General features: G+C 41.8%; 1 protein-coding gene across 10 annotated transcripts in view; it reads left to right on the forward strand.

Moving 5' to 3' along the window:
- OSBPL9 (oxysterol binding protein like 9) overlaps positions 1-21,482 on the forward strand; it is a 98,806-nt gene that overhangs the window by 66,248 nt on the left and 11,076 nt on the right. For all 10 annotated transcript variants that reach the window (XR_015049135.1, XR_015049137.1, XR_015049139.1 and 7 more), the window contains 8 exons: positions 3,417-3,573; positions 4,830-4,924; positions 6,316-6,434; positions 10,389-10,474; positions 19,661-19,835; positions 19,954-20,038; positions 20,125-20,235; positions 21,040-21,103. Coding sequence is in view for 3 of the 10 variants with exons in the window: in XM_085845529.1 (XP_085701655.1) it covers positions 3,417-3,573; positions 4,830-4,924; positions 6,316-6,434; positions 10,389-10,474; positions 19,661-19,835; positions 19,954-20,038; positions 20,125-20,235; positions 21,040-21,103 (892 nt within the window). In the remaining 7 variants the exon portion in view is untranslated. The remainder of the gene's footprint in view (positions 1-3,416; positions 3,574-4,829; positions 4,925-6,315; positions 6,435-10,388; positions 10,475-19,660; positions 19,836-19,953; positions 20,039-20,124; positions 20,236-21,039; positions 21,104-21,482) is intronic.

Raw genomic sequence — 21,482 nt, forward strand, 5'->3', positions numbered from 1 at the left:
GTTATATATATATATATTTGTTATATATTGTTATATATATATTGTTATATATATATATATATATATATATATATATATATATATATATATAGTTATTTATATATATATAGTTATTTATATATATATATAGTTATAGTTATATATAGTTATATATATAGTTATATATAGTTATATATATATTTATAGTTATAGTTATATATTTATAGTTATATAGTTATAGTTATATATATAGTTATATATAGTTATATATTTATAGTTATAGTTATAGTTATATATATAGTTATATATAGTTATATAGTTATAGTTATATATATATATATAGTTATAGTTATAGTTATAGTTATAGATATATATATATATATAGTTATAGTATATATATTTATATAGTTATATAGTTATATAGTTATATAGTTATATAGTTATAGTTATATATATATATATATATATAGTTATAGTTATATAGTTATAGTTATATATATATATAGTTATAGTTATATATATATATATATATATATAGTTATAGTTATAGTTATATATATAGTTATAGTTATATATATATATAGTTATAGTTATAGTTATAGTTATATATATATAGTTATAGTTATAGTTATATATATATAGTTATAGTTATAGTTATATATATAGTTATATTTATAGTTATATAGTTATATAGTTATATAGTTATATAGTTATATAGTTATATAGTTATATAGTTATATAGTTATATAGTTATATATATATATATATAGTTATATAGTTATTTATATATATATATATATAGTTATATAGTTATTTATATATATATATATAGTTATATAGTTATTTATATATATATATATATAGTTATATAGTTATATAGTTATATAGTTATTTATAGTTATTTATATATATAGTTATATAGTTATATAGTTATTTATAGTTATTTATATATATATATAGTTATTTATAGTTAGTTATAGTTATAGTTATAGTTATAGTTATATATATATTGTTATACTTATGGATTCAGTGGTGGCGGGATTCGCACCCGACGACCCCAGTGTTAAGGATTCGGACGACTGATGTCAATCACCGCCGTCTCCGGGGTTATCACGCCGGCCGCTTCGGCACAATTCTCGGGTTACGCGCCTCAGATCACGATACCAAAATACACCTGTGCCTTACCAGCTGGGGGAATAGCCCCTGGCTACAGACTGGATTTGTCAGAGACCGAGCAGAGTCTCCCAGTCCGTAGCCCGTTTTGGTTTTATATACCAATCGAGCGAATTGTTTCTCAGCACGGCACGAACAAACCCAAAGCGGCAACTTCATACGAATCAGCCAGATTTTTTGGGGACACATCGGGGAACACAACACAAGCAAGCATGCACGTCAATGTTATAATCAATCCATAACCCGTTCTTAACTAGGGAGCTACGGGTTTCGAAGGGGACCCTAGCGGGATAAACCTTAGACAACATGCAGACAAGACACGGACAGCATGCAGACAAGACATGCAGAGTACTTGGTAATGCCTCATGGATGAGAGGAAAATGTCAAAGGCACGAATACGGCTCATAACAAGCCGATGTTGATGGATTCGAGCACCTCGCTCAAACATGCCGCGTGGCAAAATGGTGGCGTCGTCCTCCTTTTTCTCCTGGTGCCGCTTGCGCACGCAGCCTCGGCGCGTCCAGACCCTGCGAGGTCGGCGGCCCAAGACGAAAGATCTATGGTATGCTCCAGCTGGCTTTTCACAAGGTCCAGCATTCAAGTCCAGGCCTGGCCTGTTCACCAGGTTAGGCCGACTCGGGGTGTTGGGCTCCGCAGGCGGATCGATGGGACCCCAAGACGTGTCGAGACGTGTCGGGCCGTGCCGTGAGTAAGGACAGAGGCTCCGTGGTTCGACGCAGGTTGAACCTGTCGATGTCCTCATAAAGTCGATCACCGACTCACACAGCAGCCAGTTCCTCTCGAAGCAGATTGCAGCCTAACCCTCAAGTTCAGTTCCTCCTACTGCCGATCACCCGACTCGACACTCGTCGTTTCTCTGTTGCCTTCCCGTTCTCTGTTGCCTTCCTCGAAGCCGATTGCTCCTCCAGCAGATCGCGACTTGACACTCGTTTCTCTCCAGCAGAAGGCAGACTGACCTCATTCAGTCCCTTTCTTGCCTTTCTTACGGCTCGCTCTTTATGAAAAACCGAACGTGCCGCCTTGGCGCCCAGTTTCACCACCGCCTTCCTGGCGCTCCTGCAGTTTCACTTCCTCTTTCTTTTGGCTTGCTCTTTCCCAAAGCCGATCCCAGACTCGACTCTAGCAGCCTCTCATCCAGCAGAAGGCAGACTCGACAAAGCAGGCAGTCACTCTTACTGCCGATCGCCCGTATCGTGGCTCAGGCAGTTCCTCTTACTGCCGATCGCATCACCTCTCAGTCCCACCTTCGCCTTTCCGGCGCTCGCTTCTCTAGGCCACACCCTCTCAGCCGACTGGGCGGGGCCTCGTCCGGAGAGGGGAAGGAAGAAGAAGAACCTCTTGGTACATCACCGCACGAACAGTGAACAACCTTCTTCAACTCCCGACACATGTAACGTCCAATTACCGAACAACCTGGCTAAACATGCATTTAATGGGGGATCTGGGCTAATCCTATATTTAATAACATACTAAGGTCCATTTCCACAACAATATATATTATATTATATTATATTATATATATATATATATATATATTTACTACAAAAAACAAACAAACAAAAAATATTATTTCATTAACTAAAAACTTTTTTTGCATTTTCTTTCTTGGATCTTGTGTAGATATGGTGGTGTGGTGTTCGTGCAGGCATGATGGGCTAAATGGCCTCCACCTGTGTTGAATTTCCTTGTTATACTTTGATTGGGCGAGGGTAATTACATGTTGGTTTCTGAAATAGTGTTGACCCTTCTGGATTGAGTTGAGGGATGTCAGGTTGAGTGGAATTTGAATAGAGGTAGTGGAGAACTAAAAGCCTACCAGGCTGCTGTGATTAGTGAGAAGGCAGACCCTGAGAATTGGCATCCATCTGAGAGATTGCAAATCACTGGAAAAAAACAAAAAAAAAAACCTTTGAATCACCCACCATTGAGGAGAAAGATTGCAGGTAACTGCAGCAAGCCAAAATTGGGAACTGTGATCCATGGCACTTCCATGAAGGCCTTGGACACCATAATGAGCTGTCATTGACTCCTGATGGGCTTGGCTTCGTGCACACTAAAGTTGTGATTTTACAATGAATGACTTATGGCCATTTGTCTTCAAAGTTATTACTTGCAACATAAACACAAGTAATTAAAAGGCTATTAATAAGCCTACTGTTTTTGTGGGATTTCATGAAAGTGTTTTGCAATCGAGTATGATTACTTATGAAAAGATTCATTTTACCCTCTTCTCTTAATCCCAGATGATGGAATACAATTGTGCTCCATGGACAGTCCGGTGTCTCCTGCACATCCTTTGCCTGCCCCTCTCCCAGAGCCCATCCCCGAAATATCATACTCCAGCAGTGAGGATGAGTTCTATGATGCAAATGAGTTTGACAACACGCTAGCCAGGCCAGGGTGAGAATGGGGAGTATTTAAATTAGTTAATTTAACATTTCTTTGATATACTACATGGCCAAAAGTATGAGGACACCCCTTTAAATTAGTGGATTCAGCTATTTCAGCCATACTCATTGCTGACAGGTGTATAAAATTAAGCACACAGCTATGCAATCTCCAAAGACAAACCTTGGCAGAAGAATGGGCCGGACTGAAGAGCTCAGTGGCTTTCAACGTGGCACCGTCATGGGATGACAGCTTTCGAATAAGTTAGTTCATCAAATTTCTGCTGTGCTGAAACTGCCCTACTCAACTGTAAGTGCTGTTATTGTGCAGTGCAAACATCTCAGAGCAACAACAGCTCAGCGTACCACTCAGCAAAGTAGTAGGCCACACAAGATCACAGAACAGGACCGCCGAGTGCTGAAGTGCGTAGCATGGAAAAATCGTCTGTCAGTTTCAACACTCTCTACCAAGTTCCAAACTGCCTCTGGAAGCAACGTCAGCACAAACACTGTTCCTCGAGAGCTTCATGAAATGGCTTTCCATGGCTGAAATGGCAACTGTAAAGTTTGGTGGATGAGGAATAATTGTCTGGGGCTGTTTTTCATTCTTCGAGCTAGGCCTCTTAGTTCCAGTGAAGGGATATCTTAACACTACAGCATACAATGACATTCTAGAAGATTCTGTGCTTCCAACTTTGTGGCAACAGTTTGGGGAAGGCCCTTTCCTGTTTCAGCATGACAATGCCCCCGTGCACAAAGCAAGGTCCATGCAGAAATGGTTTGTCGAGATCGGTGTGGAAGAACTTGACTGGCCTGCACAGAGCCCTGACCTCAACCCCATCGAACACCTTTGGGGGATGAATTGGAACGCCAACTGCAAGCCAGACCTAATCGCCCATCATCAGTACCCGACCTCACTAATACTCTTTTGGCTGCATGGAAGCAAATCCCTGCGGCAATGTTCCAACATCTTGTGGAAAGCCTTCCCACAAGAGTGGAGGCTGTTGTAGCATCAAATGGGGGGGGGGGGTGTTTTTTTATTTTTTATTTTGGAATGAGATGTTGGATGAGCAGGTGTCCACATACTTTTGGGCATGTAATGTACTTGTCTGAATCTAACACCCTGTGGCTCAGCTCTCTTGCTTTTTTGTGAGGTGCAGACATTGCTCATTGCAAGAGTAATTACTTCCTTTGTAACTGTGTACTGGAAATGAAGATTTATGGAGACTAGTCTAATGTCCCCCCTCCCCTACCCCATGCTGATACCAGAGCCTCTTCTATGAGCCATTCAGCAAACTCCAACCACCAAACTGCTCCAAGCACACAACCGTTGGAACTTCCTGCCTGCAGCAAACCTGTGAAATGTGGGTTTGGAATTCGACCTCTGGGCTCTTAGCTCACAGTGTTTTGTAGTCTAGTAATGTGGGTTTGTGTGACATTTATTGAAATTATTGGTAAGTGCATTCATGCCAGCAGCTTATGCAATGGGGGGCGAGGTAAGGTTGTCTCAAGCCAAATGGTTATGAAAGAAAGCATGTTCAAGGTGGATTTGATCATTATGATCAGGAATAAAACTTTTTTTTGGTCAACAATTCAGAACGCACTTGCAAAAAAAAAATCTCAATACGAGATAAAATGTATGCTCTTATTTCAACATCCGTTTACGGAAGTCAATTCCTCAATACCCCTTTGCTGACCCTCGGGTGTATGTTCAGTAACCGTTGGCATACCACCATACCAGTAAAAAAAAAAAATTTCTACAGTAATCTATGACAAATTTAGAGGAGAGGTCCATTGTAGGATAAGGACTAAGGAGATGATGGAGAAATTGACACAGTATATGGGATTCTAACCTTTAGTGTCAGCATTATGAGCCAAGTGCTCAGATGGGACCTTGCATGGCATGAGAGGAAAAAAACAAGAAAAACAAATTTGAATGACATTGCTTGGGCAGAATTGTATTGGTGTGCATTGTTGTTTTGCAGGTCCCATTATTTGCTCGTTCATCTTGACAATAGCAACTAATTGAGCCAGGTTAACATTTCTAAATACATTGTGCATCAATGTAAAACACTTCATTTGGAGCATTTGTGCATCTGAAAAGTGGAGAGAAAAAAAATTCCTCCTCCTTTTTCTCATCCTCGTTTTCATTCTCGAGAAGACAAAGCGTACAAAACAATGACCGGATGTTGCACAGTTATACATTAGCGAGTGCAAAAGGTGATTATACAATTTGACTAACTTTAGAATTAGCGATTTGACTTGGACTATAAAATGGGAGCCAAGTTAAGTTTTACATTTAATATGAAACAGGATACAATCTGGGTGAACTTTGCCCACATTTTAATGGAGTCATTTAAACACTCTTGTCATCCCCCATGCAAGAGAATGTTTTCTTTCAACCTTCCCAAGTCGCGTTTCATCGCTGCACGGTCCAAGGGTCTGTTTGTTCACCATGAGGTGTGGAAAAGCTAGCAATCCATCTGCACCTTATTTCTGAAATATTTGTCATTACAAAAGAATGACTTGAGCAGAACATAACTCATAAAACATAACTATTGTCCACGTTGCAAAAATGTCGAATTTGCAGATGATGACACGCAACCACTTTGACTCAAATTAAAAGTGACAATGGACTTGATTGAGAGGACAGAACTCGAAAGTGGGAGAAGAAAAGGGCTGATAGTCAGAGGTAGAATAATTGGCTTCTAACCTCAATGCCGTCATGCTTTTTATATTTTGTTCTTTCCAACAGCATATGAGGGGGAGGATGGAGGAGATGATGACGACGAAGAAGGGGAATCTGTTGAAGCCCACAAAAGTGTGATCCTTCACCTCCTATCTCAAGTCAAGCTGGGAATGGATCTGACGAAGGTTTGGGACAAGCCTTTAAGTTCATGTAATCTTCAAAGTATGTTGCTTCTTCCATGTTTTGTCTGATCCGTTCATTCTTCAAAAAATTTTATCAACATGCATGTGCCCGCACAGAGCTGGCTTAACTACAAATCGGAAAGAACCCGTTGTTTTATAATGCACCTCCCTTCCTGCAAAGTAACAGGATTTCAGTGTACAGAAGAAATTGACCTGAGACGAGGCAACTCTGATACGTGTGCTTCCATCAAGCTATTGTCCCAGTTCTCATTTTTATTTGTGCACAAAAACTTCAAAGATATTCTATATCAAGAAATGTAACTTTTTTGTAAAAAAAAAAAAAAAAAAATTCCTGACATCCAAGGTTCATGGTGGAGCTTGTACAGGGCCAGCACATTTAAGCCACAGACACATGAAAATCGTATGTGGGACAAGTTGGGTCACCCTAATGATGAAATTGGTTCAATTCCTGACAGTCCCAACTAATACAAGAATGTTGTTACAACATAAACACTGTGAAAACATTATTACCCAGTGTGCGTAGTGCATAGCAGGGTGAAGCGTTTGGTTGTCTGTCTGTCTGACAGACGTCAATCTATGATCAAGGAACTACTTGGTTTCAATTGCATGTTATCTTTTGAGCACGAAATGGAACACGAACCTGCAGTTTAGCATTACTTTGGCTCTGTATTTGGAAAATTGCATGGTTTCGTCCCGAATGCGCATTCTCGGTTGAGCAATTGCTTTAGTCTGGCAGTCAAATAATAAAATTGAAAATAATTCCAAACTGGAAACTTACTTGTTTTATGGATGTCATAAAGGTCACAAACGGGCACAAATAACTCATTTAACATGATAAATAAGATGGTGTGAAAGGCGATGAGTCAACGGCAGTACACTTCCGATGCAGTTTTTTTTTTGTTTGTTTTTGTTTTCAAGAGCCTTTAAAACCTTTATTTTATTTCAATTGAATTCTATATTTGAACAGGAAGGACACATTGCCTTGTTTGCCCTTCCAAAAACTTTCAGTTTTGCAATACGTGGGCAAAATTTTACGCTATCTCGACCAATCATATTTGACGTGCGTTCGTAGGGCAGAGTAACAGTGAGATTTGGACAAACATGATGGCACTGAGTGATGCAACCACAGAGCTAACTTTGTCCAAAAGGTTTGTTTGTTTAGGGCATATTTTTTTTTTCTCAAAGATTGTTCCAAAAATCATCAGTTTCTCTGAGAAGAGTTGGCAGAAGGTTCACCTCTGGACTGTTCCATTTGATCCTCATGCCTGTCATTGTTTTTGTTTGCAGCCTGTGGCTGCTTGTTGCATCATTTCTGAAAGCATGGCTGTGCCGCTGATGCAGTGCCCCTGTTACCAGTAAGCTGGTACTCATTTTGCTGACCTGTCAACCCACCTGGTGTTTGTTGACAGCATGGCAGGGGCTCAAACTCAAGACCCAAGGATCTCGAGCCAGCCACCTTGTCGGATTTTCCTTCCAAGAGGAGAATGCAAATTGTTTTAAAGCAACTGCCTCACCGCAGGATTCATAAAACCAAGAGCGGGAGGATGAGCAGGATAATTGAAAACGAGAGAGAATCTATGCAGAAGAGAGAGCAGATTTTTGTGTTTGAATCTCCAGGTTGAATTAATAGCAGGACCGCAAATGTCATGGTCCGACAGTACTTTAATTAGTCCTTGAGAGTAGATCCTGTTTTCAAAGCAAGGCGTGTTTAAATAGGCCGAATCAAAATGATACCCAACACTGCTGTGAGGTGAAGTTGGGCAGATTGAGGATAAGTCTTTCTTGATTGTAAGTCACTAATTATCTTAAAGGGGTGTTTCAATTTGTCCGAGCACCAAATTTTCATTCATGCACACACTCCCTTGGAACACATGGAAAATTTGGGGCTGCTTGGTTTCAAGGTTGTTGAGTTATGGAGGAGACACACATGCACACACTGATTCTTATTATTATAGATTTCCCATTTTCATAATTTAATTGGCAATAACGATCTGCTGAAACCTCGTCTGCCTTTTTTTTTTTTTTTTTTTTTTTGCATCCATTGTCGAGGCTCGTATTAGAGCTAACATACAGAACATATCACAAGAGGAAAAGGAAACGAGGGTGGGAGAAGGAAGCACAAAACATTTGGGAATAGAGACATTAGGAGATATGTGGAAGGGGGAGGGATGGGGTGCGATACATGGGGGGGTAAACAAGATGGACACTACAGGGGCTTTCAGGAAGGAAAGCAGGGAATTTGAAGGAGGTGGGTTTGGGGTGGATTAACGGGGGTATAAAAGATCGAGGTTTTGGATGGGGGAAGATAAGAGGTGGTGGTGAACAGCTGTTTTGAAGACCTGGAGGGAAAAGTGAGATTGAAGAGAGTGTGGGAGTTTGTTCCAAAGGTGGGAAGAAAGAGGAATGAAAATGAAGGTGAGCAGTGATTCTTGATTTTGGCAGTTTTTTTTCAGAAGGGGGTATTTTGGCGGACCTTGAGCACCCTGCGGAAATATATAGTGGGAAGACAGCACAGACAGAGCAGGGGGCAAGGCTGGAGAGGAGATGGAAGATAGAAAGACCACCAACCTGCCTGCGATGAAAGTGAGAGACCCAAAGACTCTGCTTCATCGCGGGAGATACCAATGATCCTAAAAACCTTGGTTTCCACAGCGTGAAGCTGAGCTAGGTGTGAGGCAGGAGCACCACCCCAGAGGGAAGAGCAGTACTCTATCAGGCTGCGGATGAAAGCTTTGCATGTGGTCATGAACTCAGGTGTACCAAGGAAGGTCTTTGCATGATGGAGGATGCCCAGTCAACGACTGGCTTTGGAGGCCAGCTTGGAAATGTGGCTTTCCCAGGAAAAATCATGGCAGATAGTGAGGCCCAAAAGCTTGAATGAAAGGACTTCTTCAAGGGGATTATTGAGAAAGTAGATGAGGTGGGGTGTTCGAGACGGTCCTTTTGGAGAGACATTGTGAGAGTGCGATTTGTCAGGATTGAAAGAAATGTTCCAAATGCATGACCAGCTTGTGATTTTATCCAGGTCTGCAGAGAGTGTCCCCTCGCTCCCACCCTGTGCTATTATAATGCGGAAGTTTTGTGTATGACAGGAAAATTAAGGAGTGAGAGTTGAAAATGCAGATTTATTATTCCCATGCTTTTTTGGAAAAAAAAAAAAATGGGGAATCTTGTAATCGGATGCATCTGTCTGTCCATGCCTCATGCTATCTCCTCCTAAATGGTTCAGGCAGAAATTCACCAAACTTGGTAATTATGATCACCAGATGGACCATGCAAGTATCATTTGGGGCACAGTCAAAAGGTCAAATTCCAAAAAATGCAATTACTGGAACATTTTAAAACATTTTTAATGAAATTTTGCATGTGCAATTAATGTTTGGAGATGCATGAAATATGTATGTTGTTATTATTATTATTATTATTATTTATTTATTTTTTTAAATTTGAACCCAAGTTCATGCCCCTTGGGGTGGGTCACATGGGTCAAAACAGAATTTGTTTTTTTTAACTCAAAATTTGATATTGGGTCATTCCTGGTGCAACTTTTTGCCATCTTTCAACCCTGCTTTTGGTGGGAAGAGTGGGGATTTTCAATGGCATGCCATCGACTTCACTCTAGTTGCACATTTATTAATGCATGCTGGTTCCGTTGACTTCTTATGTTTTGTAGATGTTGCATTCAAGTTCAGATGTGAATTTATCTACACTTCAATACTCAGCCAGACAAGAATCCACCCAACAATTTCGCATAAGTCACTTTGAATAATGTTTTCTCAGTTTTTATTGTCTTGTGATGTAATGAGTGTTGAAATCAGGTTGTTCCTCATTGAAGTTTTTTATTTGAACTTCATTCGGTGGTGTGGAGTGGTGGAATGAGTCGAGAGTTGTGCAACTTTGGTTGTTGTTGAAGGTTATTTGCGATATTGGGTGTAGGTGGTGCTGCCCACGTTCATCTTGGAGCGTCGCTCTCTACTTGAAATGTACGCAGACTTCTTCGCTCACCCAGAACTTTTCACAAGGTATGCACTACCTCGTAAGATGCAAAAGCTTTCGCTCTCTTATACAGGTTTCTGTGAGATGTCAAACAATGGTGCAGTCTATTTCTGACCGTTTTATATTCTGGCCTTCTGTTGGCATTAATTTATGAATGTTATTAAACCTCACCATACCTTTCAAAATAATTAGGCCATTTTATTTACCTATGTTTGAACCCATAACCTAATTAATATTCCTACTCTCATCTGCAAGGGCAGTGCATCAGTAACAATGATGGAGCCAGCACAGCAAATTCGTATTCGAATATTGGTCAGAGGGACATTAGATAGTAAATCTGGCCTTTCTAAAATTCAGAAAGTACATTCTGTCGATCGTGATTCAACAGTCTCAGCATTACATAAACGTGTGTGTGTGTGTGTGTGTGTGTGTGTGTGTGTGTGTGTGTGTGTGTGTGTGTGTGTGTGTGTGTGTGTGTGTGTGTGTGTGTGTGTGTGTGTGTGTGTGTGTGTGTGTGTGTGTGTGTGTGTGTTTTTTGCGTTAAAGACCTCATTGTGTCCTTGCAGGATTAAAGCAGGAAAACAAACACCCAGTGTTCAGATTTTTTTTGTTCCACTTCCTGCTCTCTGACTTTACATGGGTCAAAGGTCAAAATTGTGGACATTAACTTTTCTGGGATGCTAACATGTTTGGTTTTCTATTTTTTTTTACCAACGTGGAAAAGATGTGCACAAACGTACCTTGGCACAAGTCCTACAGAAAAACAAAAGGCAGGCAGATTTTGACCTGGTGTCTTCCTTTCCATTTCACATGGGTCAAAGGTCAAATTTGGTAGCAAGGAGGCACGACCAGTTCTTTTTAACAAGAAGTCTATGGATAGACTTCATATTTGCTTTTAGAAACATGTATGTATGTATGTATATATTTATCTGTCGATCTCTCCCTTAATCTCTGGGTTGCTTATTATGCACAGCCACATCTTTGAAGCTTCAAATTCCTTAATCAGGGTAGAAGTACAACTTTGTGCAGGAAGTAACATGAGCTATGTGACCATGGTCTCAGGCTGTTTGGAGGCCAAAGTGACTAATATAGCAATTTGTGGCAATCAGGATGACCAATTGGTCTCAAATTGAAAGGCTGGATTTTTTTATTTTTTTATTTTTTTTTTGAGTTCAACACAATTGACCTTTTTAAAGTCCATGAAGTAATTCAAATTGATCGATTAACGTAAACTTTTTCACCTCATTGGGAATGGGTATTTCTACTTGCTTTTCTCGTTGGGAGGACATGTAGTTTTGCTTTTTTATATATATATATATATATATATTTTTTATATCTTCTTCTTTCGGCTGCTCCCATTAGGGGTCGCCACAGCGGATCATCCGTTATGATCCGCATACTGATTTGGCACAGGTTTTACGCCGAGTGCCCTTCCTGACGCACCCTGGTCGCCTCTTACGACGACACAGGGATAATATATATATATATATATATATATATATATATATATATATATATATATATATATATATTGTTGCGGTTTTCGCGCCCGCCGGCGTGCTGACGGCCACGTAACTCGAATCGCGGCACGTCGCCCACCGGACGGACAATCCAGTCGTGACCCTCTCGGACTAACGCCGGGAACCAGTCACGGGTGGACCTTTCGGTCTCACCGCGATCGAGCCAATCAGCCCCCTCGTGGGATAGGGTTGCTCGCCAAATTCGACCTACCTAAGTACCCACGCGGAGGGTAGACCGGGCGATCGCACCTCGCCGCAGGTCGACTTCGGACACGGGCCACTTAAGCGACCCGTTCCGTACTATCAGAATAACCGAGCGGTGTTATCGTCGACCTCGACGGTTCGATTAATTATCGGGCGTATTCAGCCCACTACCAACCCTTTACGTGAAGCAAGATGAGGATTCAATGGGAGAAATGACGAAGCGAAGCGGGAAACAGTTCAACACAAAGCACATTTATTCGCGGCACACGGGAAGCACACATATACAATTCCACCAAAAGCACACAGAAAAAACACAATTCCATTTACACAAAAAGCAAATATAAAAGCGAAAACACAATGCAGAGCTAATACCGACTACCGAGCACACGGCAACACTTATACAATTCTACCTCACAGACGGCGCCGACAACACATACCCAAAACAAAGGAAAAGAATACCCTCAAGGATGAGGCGGGCCTGAGGCCGAGACCGGGTCGCGCCTACCCGTCTGGTGATGAGACGCGGAGCGGCGATGGCGCCCCAACCCCGCGGGCCTCGCGGGCAGTGTCTGGCAGGGGGTGGGAAAGGGGCCCCCTTGGTCGCACTATCTCAGCGCGGGGGGAAACAGGAGGGGGTTGCTGATGCTCGGGGTATAGAGGATCTTTATTATCCCTGGTGTGCGTCTCCACCTCGGCCAGGTCGCGCTGTCGGCCTCCCTCGGGTGCAGCTCCCTGCACGACGCGAGCACCCCCTCGTCTGGTGTCGCCGCCTTTCCACAGCTCGTCCCCTCCGTTCCGACTCCAACGCACACGACGAGCAGCTCCACCGCCCGCGAAGTCTTGACCCTCTGCTTCCGACTCTCCTACTCTCCGCCTCTGGACTCTCCGACTCTCCTCTTCTCCGCCTCTCTTGCTTCTGGACTCTCCGACTCTGGACTCTTCTTTGGACTCTCCTCTTCTCGACTCTCCGACTCTTCTTTGGACTCTCCCCTCTCTCCCTCTGACTGACGAACACGGTCCTTTTATCCCCCCGTAGCTTCGCCTTTGACCCCCTCCCTTTGACCTTTCACCTCGCTCCCCATTGGCCCGAGAAAAAGTGGGCGTGAAGGCTTTTTGATCCACAAATTTGCATATATCGATCGTCCTGGAGGCGGGGCCAAATCGCCCCTCGCTCACCGATTGGACGGCAAAAAGTGGGCGTGTGTCGTTTTTGATCCGTTTTTGAAGCACAAAATCCGTGATTTTGTACACTCTGTTCGACGCGCGCCCTGCACGAGTCCAACACCGGTACCCACAGCGGCGCAAGAACGGTGGCGATGCGACGGCTGCGAGGTGTGACGTGAAGGTCGTGGCGGTTGTGGTGAAGCGGCGTTGTGGTTGGCGGTTGATGTTGTGGTTGTGGTGGTAATCATGGCGGTTGGTCCAAAATAAAGATAGCAAAAGAAAAACGGCTATCCTGAAGAGTCGCAGCTCGCATAAATGACATGTATTCCCACTAGACAACGGGTTTGGACCTAACTACACATGTACTTACCGAGATACCTCACCTAAGGGACCTGAATGGTGGTTTGCGAATTTGGTAACCACAACAATATATATATATATATATATATATATATATATATATATATATATATATATATATATATATATATATATATATATATATATATATATATATATATATATTTGAAGTTTTTTTGTCTGCACACGCTAATCTCCTGAATGGTGAAAGATAGGAGGAAACCTCTGAAACAAAAATGTTCGGACGGAGCCCCGGGAAGGTTATAGGCTCGGTGGCAAGGGGCTGGGAGGTGGGGGGGGGAGGGGATTTTTAACGGCAGTTTATATCTAATGGGATTTTACGTCCACAGCCACTGTTGAAATCAATTACGATGACCACTAGGGTGTACCACTTTTGCGAAAGTAGTTGCTGGAATGAAGCACTATGTGCCTATCGATTCCACAAGTGAAGTTAGGTGATCGACCAAAGTTTGAAAATTTTCCCGCCTTTTTTGACCGCGGGCCGCCATTTTGAAATTTCACGAAAAATCCATATTTTTGGAAATGATATTGATTTTTGAATATTTTAAAAAATATGTTTCTCTGTGTTTAGATGGCCGAATGCACTTCAGTCGGCACCAGTATGATAGTAAGTACCCATAAATTATTATTCACAACTTGTCCCAACATTTTGAGAAGGGGTTGCTATTTTGGAATTTCACTGAAAATCCAATATTTTGACAATTATTGCACGGCACATTGTTAGGCATTTACAGAATATCAGTAGTAGCGTTTTCATAAAGACATTATTCATGACAAATGAGAGCATGATCAATTAATTATGAGAACAACCAAATATGTTTTAAGCGACATGGTTTTCATATATGACAACATAACATTCTAGCAAACAAGCAACCACACAGATATCTTGTCGAGAACATATCGTTTGTTTTGTATAGTCTGGGTAAATCTTCCTGTGCTCTTCCACGCACTGTAGCAATGCTTGACGTTTTTTCTCATCATTGCACATATTAATAAAGTCAGACACCAGCTTAATTCCTCTTTCAGCTAGATCATTTACGACACGCAAAGAATTAGCACTTTCGCAAAATTTCCTGTAACTAGCAAACTTGTCCCACATAGCCACAGGAGCCCTGACCATTGGTCAGTCAAGGTTTATCTGCAAGTACACAAAGAATAAAAAAAAATTCATTAGATATACATAAAATATACGATTTTCACTGAATTTCCAAAATGGCAACCCCTTCTCAAAATGTCGGGACAAGTTTGTGAATAATATTTATGGGTACTTACTATCATAATGCTGCCTACTGAAGTGCATTCGTCCATCTAAACACAGAGAAATATGTTTTTTTAATATTCAAAAATCAATATAATTTCCAAAAATATGGATTTTTCCTGAAATTTCAAAATGGTGGCCCGTGGTCAAAAAAGGTGGGAAAATTTTCAAACTTTGATCTATCACCTAACTTCACTCGTGGAATGGATAGGCACATAGTGCTTCATTCCAGCAACTACTTTTGCAAAAGTGGTACACCATAATGGCCATGGCCGTATATACACACAAAATTATTTTATTCATGTAATGTACAGCCTAATCCCAAAAGGAGTGTGAAATGCTACTTTCATACAGGGCTATATTGGACTAAACAAAAAAGATCATGTACAATAAAGGCAAAGATTTCTTAGTGTGTGGAGGTTGAAAGGTGTGCACATGCAAATTGTGCATTCTTTGCTGTGGAGCTGTGCACCGACTGTGTGTGAAATGGTGAAAAAAAACTTGTTCAGCTCCTTCAGATGAGGTGGTGTAATTGATATGTACGTGTGCAGTACTGTGCTGAAGTATGAGACCCCTTTAAAAATAAACATTTTAATTGTTTTTTTCTGTTTTTTTGTTTGTTTTTTACACACAAAAATGAATTTTTTTTTTTTTGATGCATGAAATTTAACTTTTTGGTGTGAGCACGTTTTTCATGCCAAACAGCAGATATCCGTTGTGGAATGTTTTCTTCAGTTTCTGGAGAAATTCCATTTGGAGCTTGTTCCATGCTTGCTGCAATGTTTCCCAGAATTCGTGTTTTTGTTTCTGGTTGTTTTTCCATTTTTCTTCCAGTACACATAATCTCAGCTTCGACAATGTTAAGGTCAGGATTTTGAGTGGGCCATTCTAAAAGTTGACGAGTTACTAACTCTGCTTTTCTTTGTAAATATGTTTTCACATTTGCAGTGCATTTGGGTCGTTGTGCTGGAAAAACAGTCATTGCCAAGTTGCCTCCCTGATGGGATAGCATACTGCATTCAGATCACCAGCAGCAGAAATTCATCCCCAAACCTGAACACACCCTCCACCGTCCTTCATAGTATGCTGTAGATGCATCTCTTTATACGTCTCACCAATCCTCTTTCTGACATACTGACTTCTCTTGCATTTTCAAACTTTGACTCGTCATCCCAGAGTACCTTTCCCCACTGATTAACATCCCCACTCTGATGCTCTTGGGAATATTTTAGTCTCTCAGGTTTGTTCCCATCATGCAGAAAGGCATTTTCATAGCAACTCACCTATGGAGACCACTTTTTGATGAAAGACCTGATCGTATATGAGTCCCCTGGAACACCTAATTGTTTGCACCAGTTCTTATGCAAGTTCAGTACTTTATTTGTTTTTGGTTTTTTTCTTCTATTTCTTAAGAAACTTATCTTGATGTCTTGTTCATCTATTTTGCTGAGTTCATTTGGCCTTCCAATCCATTTTCTATCTTTATGCTTCTGCATTGTTGCTTGAATGACACATCTGCAAACTCCTGTTTTGTGGGATATTTCTCTGGGAATTGCCTTCTTGGAGTAAAACTATTATTTTGAGTTTGATATCTTGGGCAGGGTGTTTGGTTTATATCACCTGCAAGAGAGATATTACAAATTGATGAAAAAGAAAATATGCTGGCCTCAGACTTTTGCACAGCAATGTACATGACAGACAAAACATGTGGGTTTTTTTTTTCCAGAAGATTCCTGTTACTTTTAAAAAATTGCTTTTAATTAAAGACCTGCTTTGGAAAAATGTTATCTTGGGGCAAAGTTGGATTAGATATGAAGGTGACTGATTTGTACTTTTTTTTGTATACCTTGTCGAGGCTTGTACGAGAGCGAACACACAACACACATAAAGCATAAGGGGGGGGGCATGAGACAAGAGGGGAGGGAGTGGGAAGGACAAAACAGTGGGGAACAGAGACATTAGGAGATCTATGGAAGGGAGAGGGATGGGACGGGGAACATGGGGAATAGAAGATGGACATTACAGGGACTTTCAGGAAGGAAAGCAGGAAATTTGAATTGAAGGAGGTGGGCTTGGGTGGATTATCGGGGGCAGAAAAGATCGAGGATTTGGATGGGGGATGATAAGAGGTGGTGGTGAACAGCTGTTTTGAAGGCCCGGAGGGAAGGATGGGAATGAATAGAGTGAGGGAGTTTATTCCAAAGGCGGGAAAAAAGAGGAATGAAAGAGTGAAGGTGAGCAGTGATTCATGATTTTTGTAGTTTTACCAAAAGGGGGTTGTTGGCGGACCTTTAGCGCCCTGCGGAAATGTGGGGACAAATCGCAGAGAGGGCGGGGGGGGCGAAGCTGGAGAGGAGACTGTAGAAGACAGAAAGACCACCGACCAACCTGTGGTGATTGAGTGAGAGGCCCAAAGACTCAGCCTTTTTGTGGGAGATGCAAATGATCCGAAATGCCTTGGTTTCCACAGCGTGAAGCCGAGAAAGGAGGGCTGCAGGAGCACCAGCCCAGAGGGGAGAGCAGTACTCCATCAGGCTGCGGACAAAAGCAATGTAAGTGGTCAGGAGCTCAGGTGGGCCGAGGAAGGACTTTGCACGACGGAGGATTCCCAGTCGGCGACTGGCTTTGGAGGCGAGGTTTGAAATGTGGCTTTCCCAGGAAAGGTCATGGAAGATGGTGAGACCCAGAAGCTTGAAAGAAAGGACTTCTTCCAGAGGATTGTTGAGAAAGTGGATGGGGGGGGGTTCTAAACGGTCCTTTCGAAGAGACAGTGAGAGTGTGAGATTTGTCTGGATTGAAAGACATGTTCCACGTGTTGGACCAGTTTGTGATTTTATCCAGATCAGCAGTGAGCGAAGAAGCTGCTGCTTGCCGGTCTGAGGGATGACTGATGGTACGGCAGAGGGTGGAATCATCAGCAACGAGATATGGAGGATTTTCCAGAGTCGGAGAGATCATTGATGAAAACCAGAAAAGGAACAGGGTCCAGAACGCTACCTTGAGGAACTCCAGCCTGGACAGGAAGAGGGGATGAGAAAACTCCATTTAGGGCCACACGTTGACTGCTACAGCAGAAGAAGTCTGCGAGCCATGAGTGGAGATGGCCTTGGATACCATAGGAAGAGTTTGGTGAGCAGGGCAGGGTGCCAGACTGTGTCAAAAGCACGTGATATGTCCAGGGATATGGCTCGGATTTCCTGTCTGGCATTGAGGACGTCCATCCATTGTTGGGAGATCAGAAGCAGCATATCCAGGGTGGAGTGACCTGGTCTGAAACCAAATTGATGATCAGAAATCAAGCCATTGGGGAAGAGGAAGGATTTGATGTCTGAAGCGATGATGGATTCCATAACCTTGCTGATGATTGGGAGAAGGCTGATTGGTCTGGAGTTACAGGGATCTGTTTTTGTACCTTTTTTGTGCAGGGCAGTGATGTTTGCTGATTTCCAAGCAGATGGCAGATGGCAGATGGCCTTTTGTAAATGAGAGGGTGAATAGAACAGAGAGGGGGTGAGCAAGAGTAGAAGAGCAGGCTTTGAGGACACGTGGGCTGATGCCGTCTGGACCGGTTGCAGAATATGAGTCGAGGTTTGACAGCAGGCTCTCCACCTTGTCAGGAGAAAAGGACACAGAGTCCAGGAACAGTTGGGTACGACTGGGTAAGGTGGGTCGAGAAAGTGATGGGTTTTGGACACAAGATTTAGCTGCAAATACCGAGTTTAGGCATTCAACTTTTTCACGTGCGGTATCAGCAGTGCGGCCATTTGAGGTAAGGGAGGGGATGGAGGGGGAACATACACCTGAAACAGATTTGATTAGACGCCACCAGGATTTTGAGGAGGGAGAGAGGTGTGAGAGTTCAGACTTGAGATGAGAAAGATGTTGTTTTCTGGCTCTCCTGAGGGTAGATACACACTTGTTCCGAGCTTTATGGAAGGAACTGAGATTTCCCTCAGTTGGGTTTGCTTTCCATGAGGCAAAGGCAAGTTGTTTCAGGACAACTGCCTCACCACAAGCTTCAGTGAACCAAGGGCGGGAGGAAGGGTAGGACAACCAATCTCAACGAAACGTGGTACAAAAAGTATTTTGCCACAGCCCATTCAGATTAAGTAGTTAGACATTGATATGGTGTTTTTTGTTCCCCTCCTTCCCCCCTTCTCTGATTTTTATTTTTTATATGTTTAACTTGTGTTAAAGGTTGAAATTGTAGACATTAACTTTTCTGGGATGCCAAGCCTTTCTTTTCCTTTTTCTGTTTTTTTTTATTTTGAAACCAATGTGGAAAAGACGTGCACAACCATACCTTGCGACAAGCTCTGAGGAGAAAAAGGGAGGCAGGTATTGGTCTGGTGTCTTCCTTTCCATTTCACATGGGTCAAAAGTAAAATTTTGCCACAAAATTGCAGTTTTTGGCTTGCCAAGCCTTTGCTTAATAATCCAGATGATACGTGGCATAAAAATGCCTTGCCATAGCCCTTTTTGACCAAAGCAGGAAACATGGTTTGGTGTCTTCCTTTTGATTTTCCAGGGATCAAAGTGGATTGTGGGAGGGGAGTGGTGAAAGACCAGACAAGACATTTCATTAAAAATCTGTGATTCGTGTTTTGAGATATTTTTTTTACTGGTTTCATAAAAAAACCCAATGATGACCTCCAATAATAGTACTGTGCACCTTTTACTGCTAGAATTGCAGAGTGTACAGAGGCACGAGGACGGATGGTGGCAGTCGTACGCTGGTACCTGTCTGCCTTTCATGCGGGGCGCCGTGGCTCAGTTGCCAAGAAGCCTTACAACCCTGTGCTCGGAGAGATATTTCAGTGCTCCTGGACACTGGATGCGCCCGAAGGAGACGATGCGGCGGTGGGTAACAATAATTGGTCTTTCAATTTTGACAAAATTAAACAATCCACTTGTTCTACCTAATATTCCTGTTAGCAAGTCTTATTTTATCGTGTTTTATTTTGCGTCGATTCTCCAGGAATTGGTGACCGACGGGCCAGTGCCCTCGGTGACACAGAGAGATGTATCATTCATTTCGGAGCAGGTGTCCCACCACCCTCCAAGTGAGTGCAGCCCAGTGAGGCGGCTATCGCACACGTTTCCAGTACACAGTCTTTGCTTCCACGCTGATTGTTCCCCTGTCCTGTAGTTTCAGCATTCTATGCCGAGTGCTACAATAAGCGCATACAGTTCAATGCTCACATCTGGACCAAGTCAAAATTCCTGGGAATGTCCATCGGCGTCCACAACATTGGCCAGGGTGAGTGAATGTGGCGGTGTGAGGAAGGAGTGGCCTGTTCTTTTTAACGAAAAGAAGATTATGGAGTGACTTCAAAATGAGCTTTTAGAAAATTTATTTTGGTCGATTGGCATTTCTTGTCCAAACAAAATTTGATTCTGGTTTTCTATCCAATGTATAGAAGTAAATAAAATATAAACTCATAAACCAGTGTAAACCAGGTGTCAGTGAAACATAATTTGTCAATAAAAAAGATGAATGAAAATTTTTACCTTGTGACTTACAAAATCAGTCTTTGTAGCCCTGATAAATACATGGTCAGCTTCATCTATAATTTACATTAAAATGCATACAAATGTATGAAATAAACATGTAGCATGAGCTCGCAGTGCATCTTCAAATCTGCATCTTAATGACTTTTGTGTAAAAGTTTAACATGGGGCCAGTTGAGGCCATTCTTGCCATGAGATGGTGCTGTTGTGTCTCACTCGGTGACACTAATATCACTTACTGCTTACTTCCTGGGTCCAATTTTCCTTCTATTAGATCCCAATCTACATACAACATGTGTTAAAAAGAGAGGACCAGGAAGGTAGCTAATTGAGAAAATGAATGGATGGGGAACAGTAAGGGAGAGTGGGGAAAGAAAGTCTAATGTAAGGGGGTGGTCATAATTCGGCCATTTTTTGCACACTTAACAAATTATCCCCTTTCCTCCTTCATTTGCCTGCTCGTTCTTCTCTTCTCTCTCAATAACTATTTCATCATCTCGCTCATCTAACTACTCTCACATCTCGACATGCTGTATCTGTGCATTGTCTGCAGGCTGTGTGTCTGTGTTAGACTATGATGAAGAATACATCCTGACATTCCCAAATGGTTATGGCAGGTATGTGATTTTATTTATTTATTTATTGTCCAATTCCTTTCATATTTATAAATGGTCCTTCTTGAAACTTGCCTTTTCCATTATGTTTTCTTTTTGTTTTTCTTTTTTTCTAAGTTTTCCTTTATCCAGAACTAGCAGGGGTACCCGGCGTTGCCCGGTGCATTTTGAAGAAATCAAATTTCGGGGGTTTTTTTTCTTCTAGTTTTTTTGTGGAGGTTGAAAACTTTTCCCTAAACCCACTAAGGAATGCGGTCGGGGATCATTTAATATTATCTATTACATAGCTACAAAGGCTGAGGCATGATAGAGCTATTTTATTTTGTTTATTTTGTTTATTTTTTAGATCCAACGGTTTTTTTTTTTATTATTTTGTAATTTT

This window comes from Eptatretus burgeri, chromosome 11 (genome assembly GCF_056783735.1).
Source record: "Eptatretus burgeri isolate ZD-2024b chromosome 11, Ebu_testis_v1, whole genome shotgun sequence".
In the NCBI taxonomy this organism is placed as follows: Eukaryota; Metazoa; Chordata; class Myxini; order Myxiniformes; family Myxinidae; genus Eptatretus; species Eptatretus burgeri.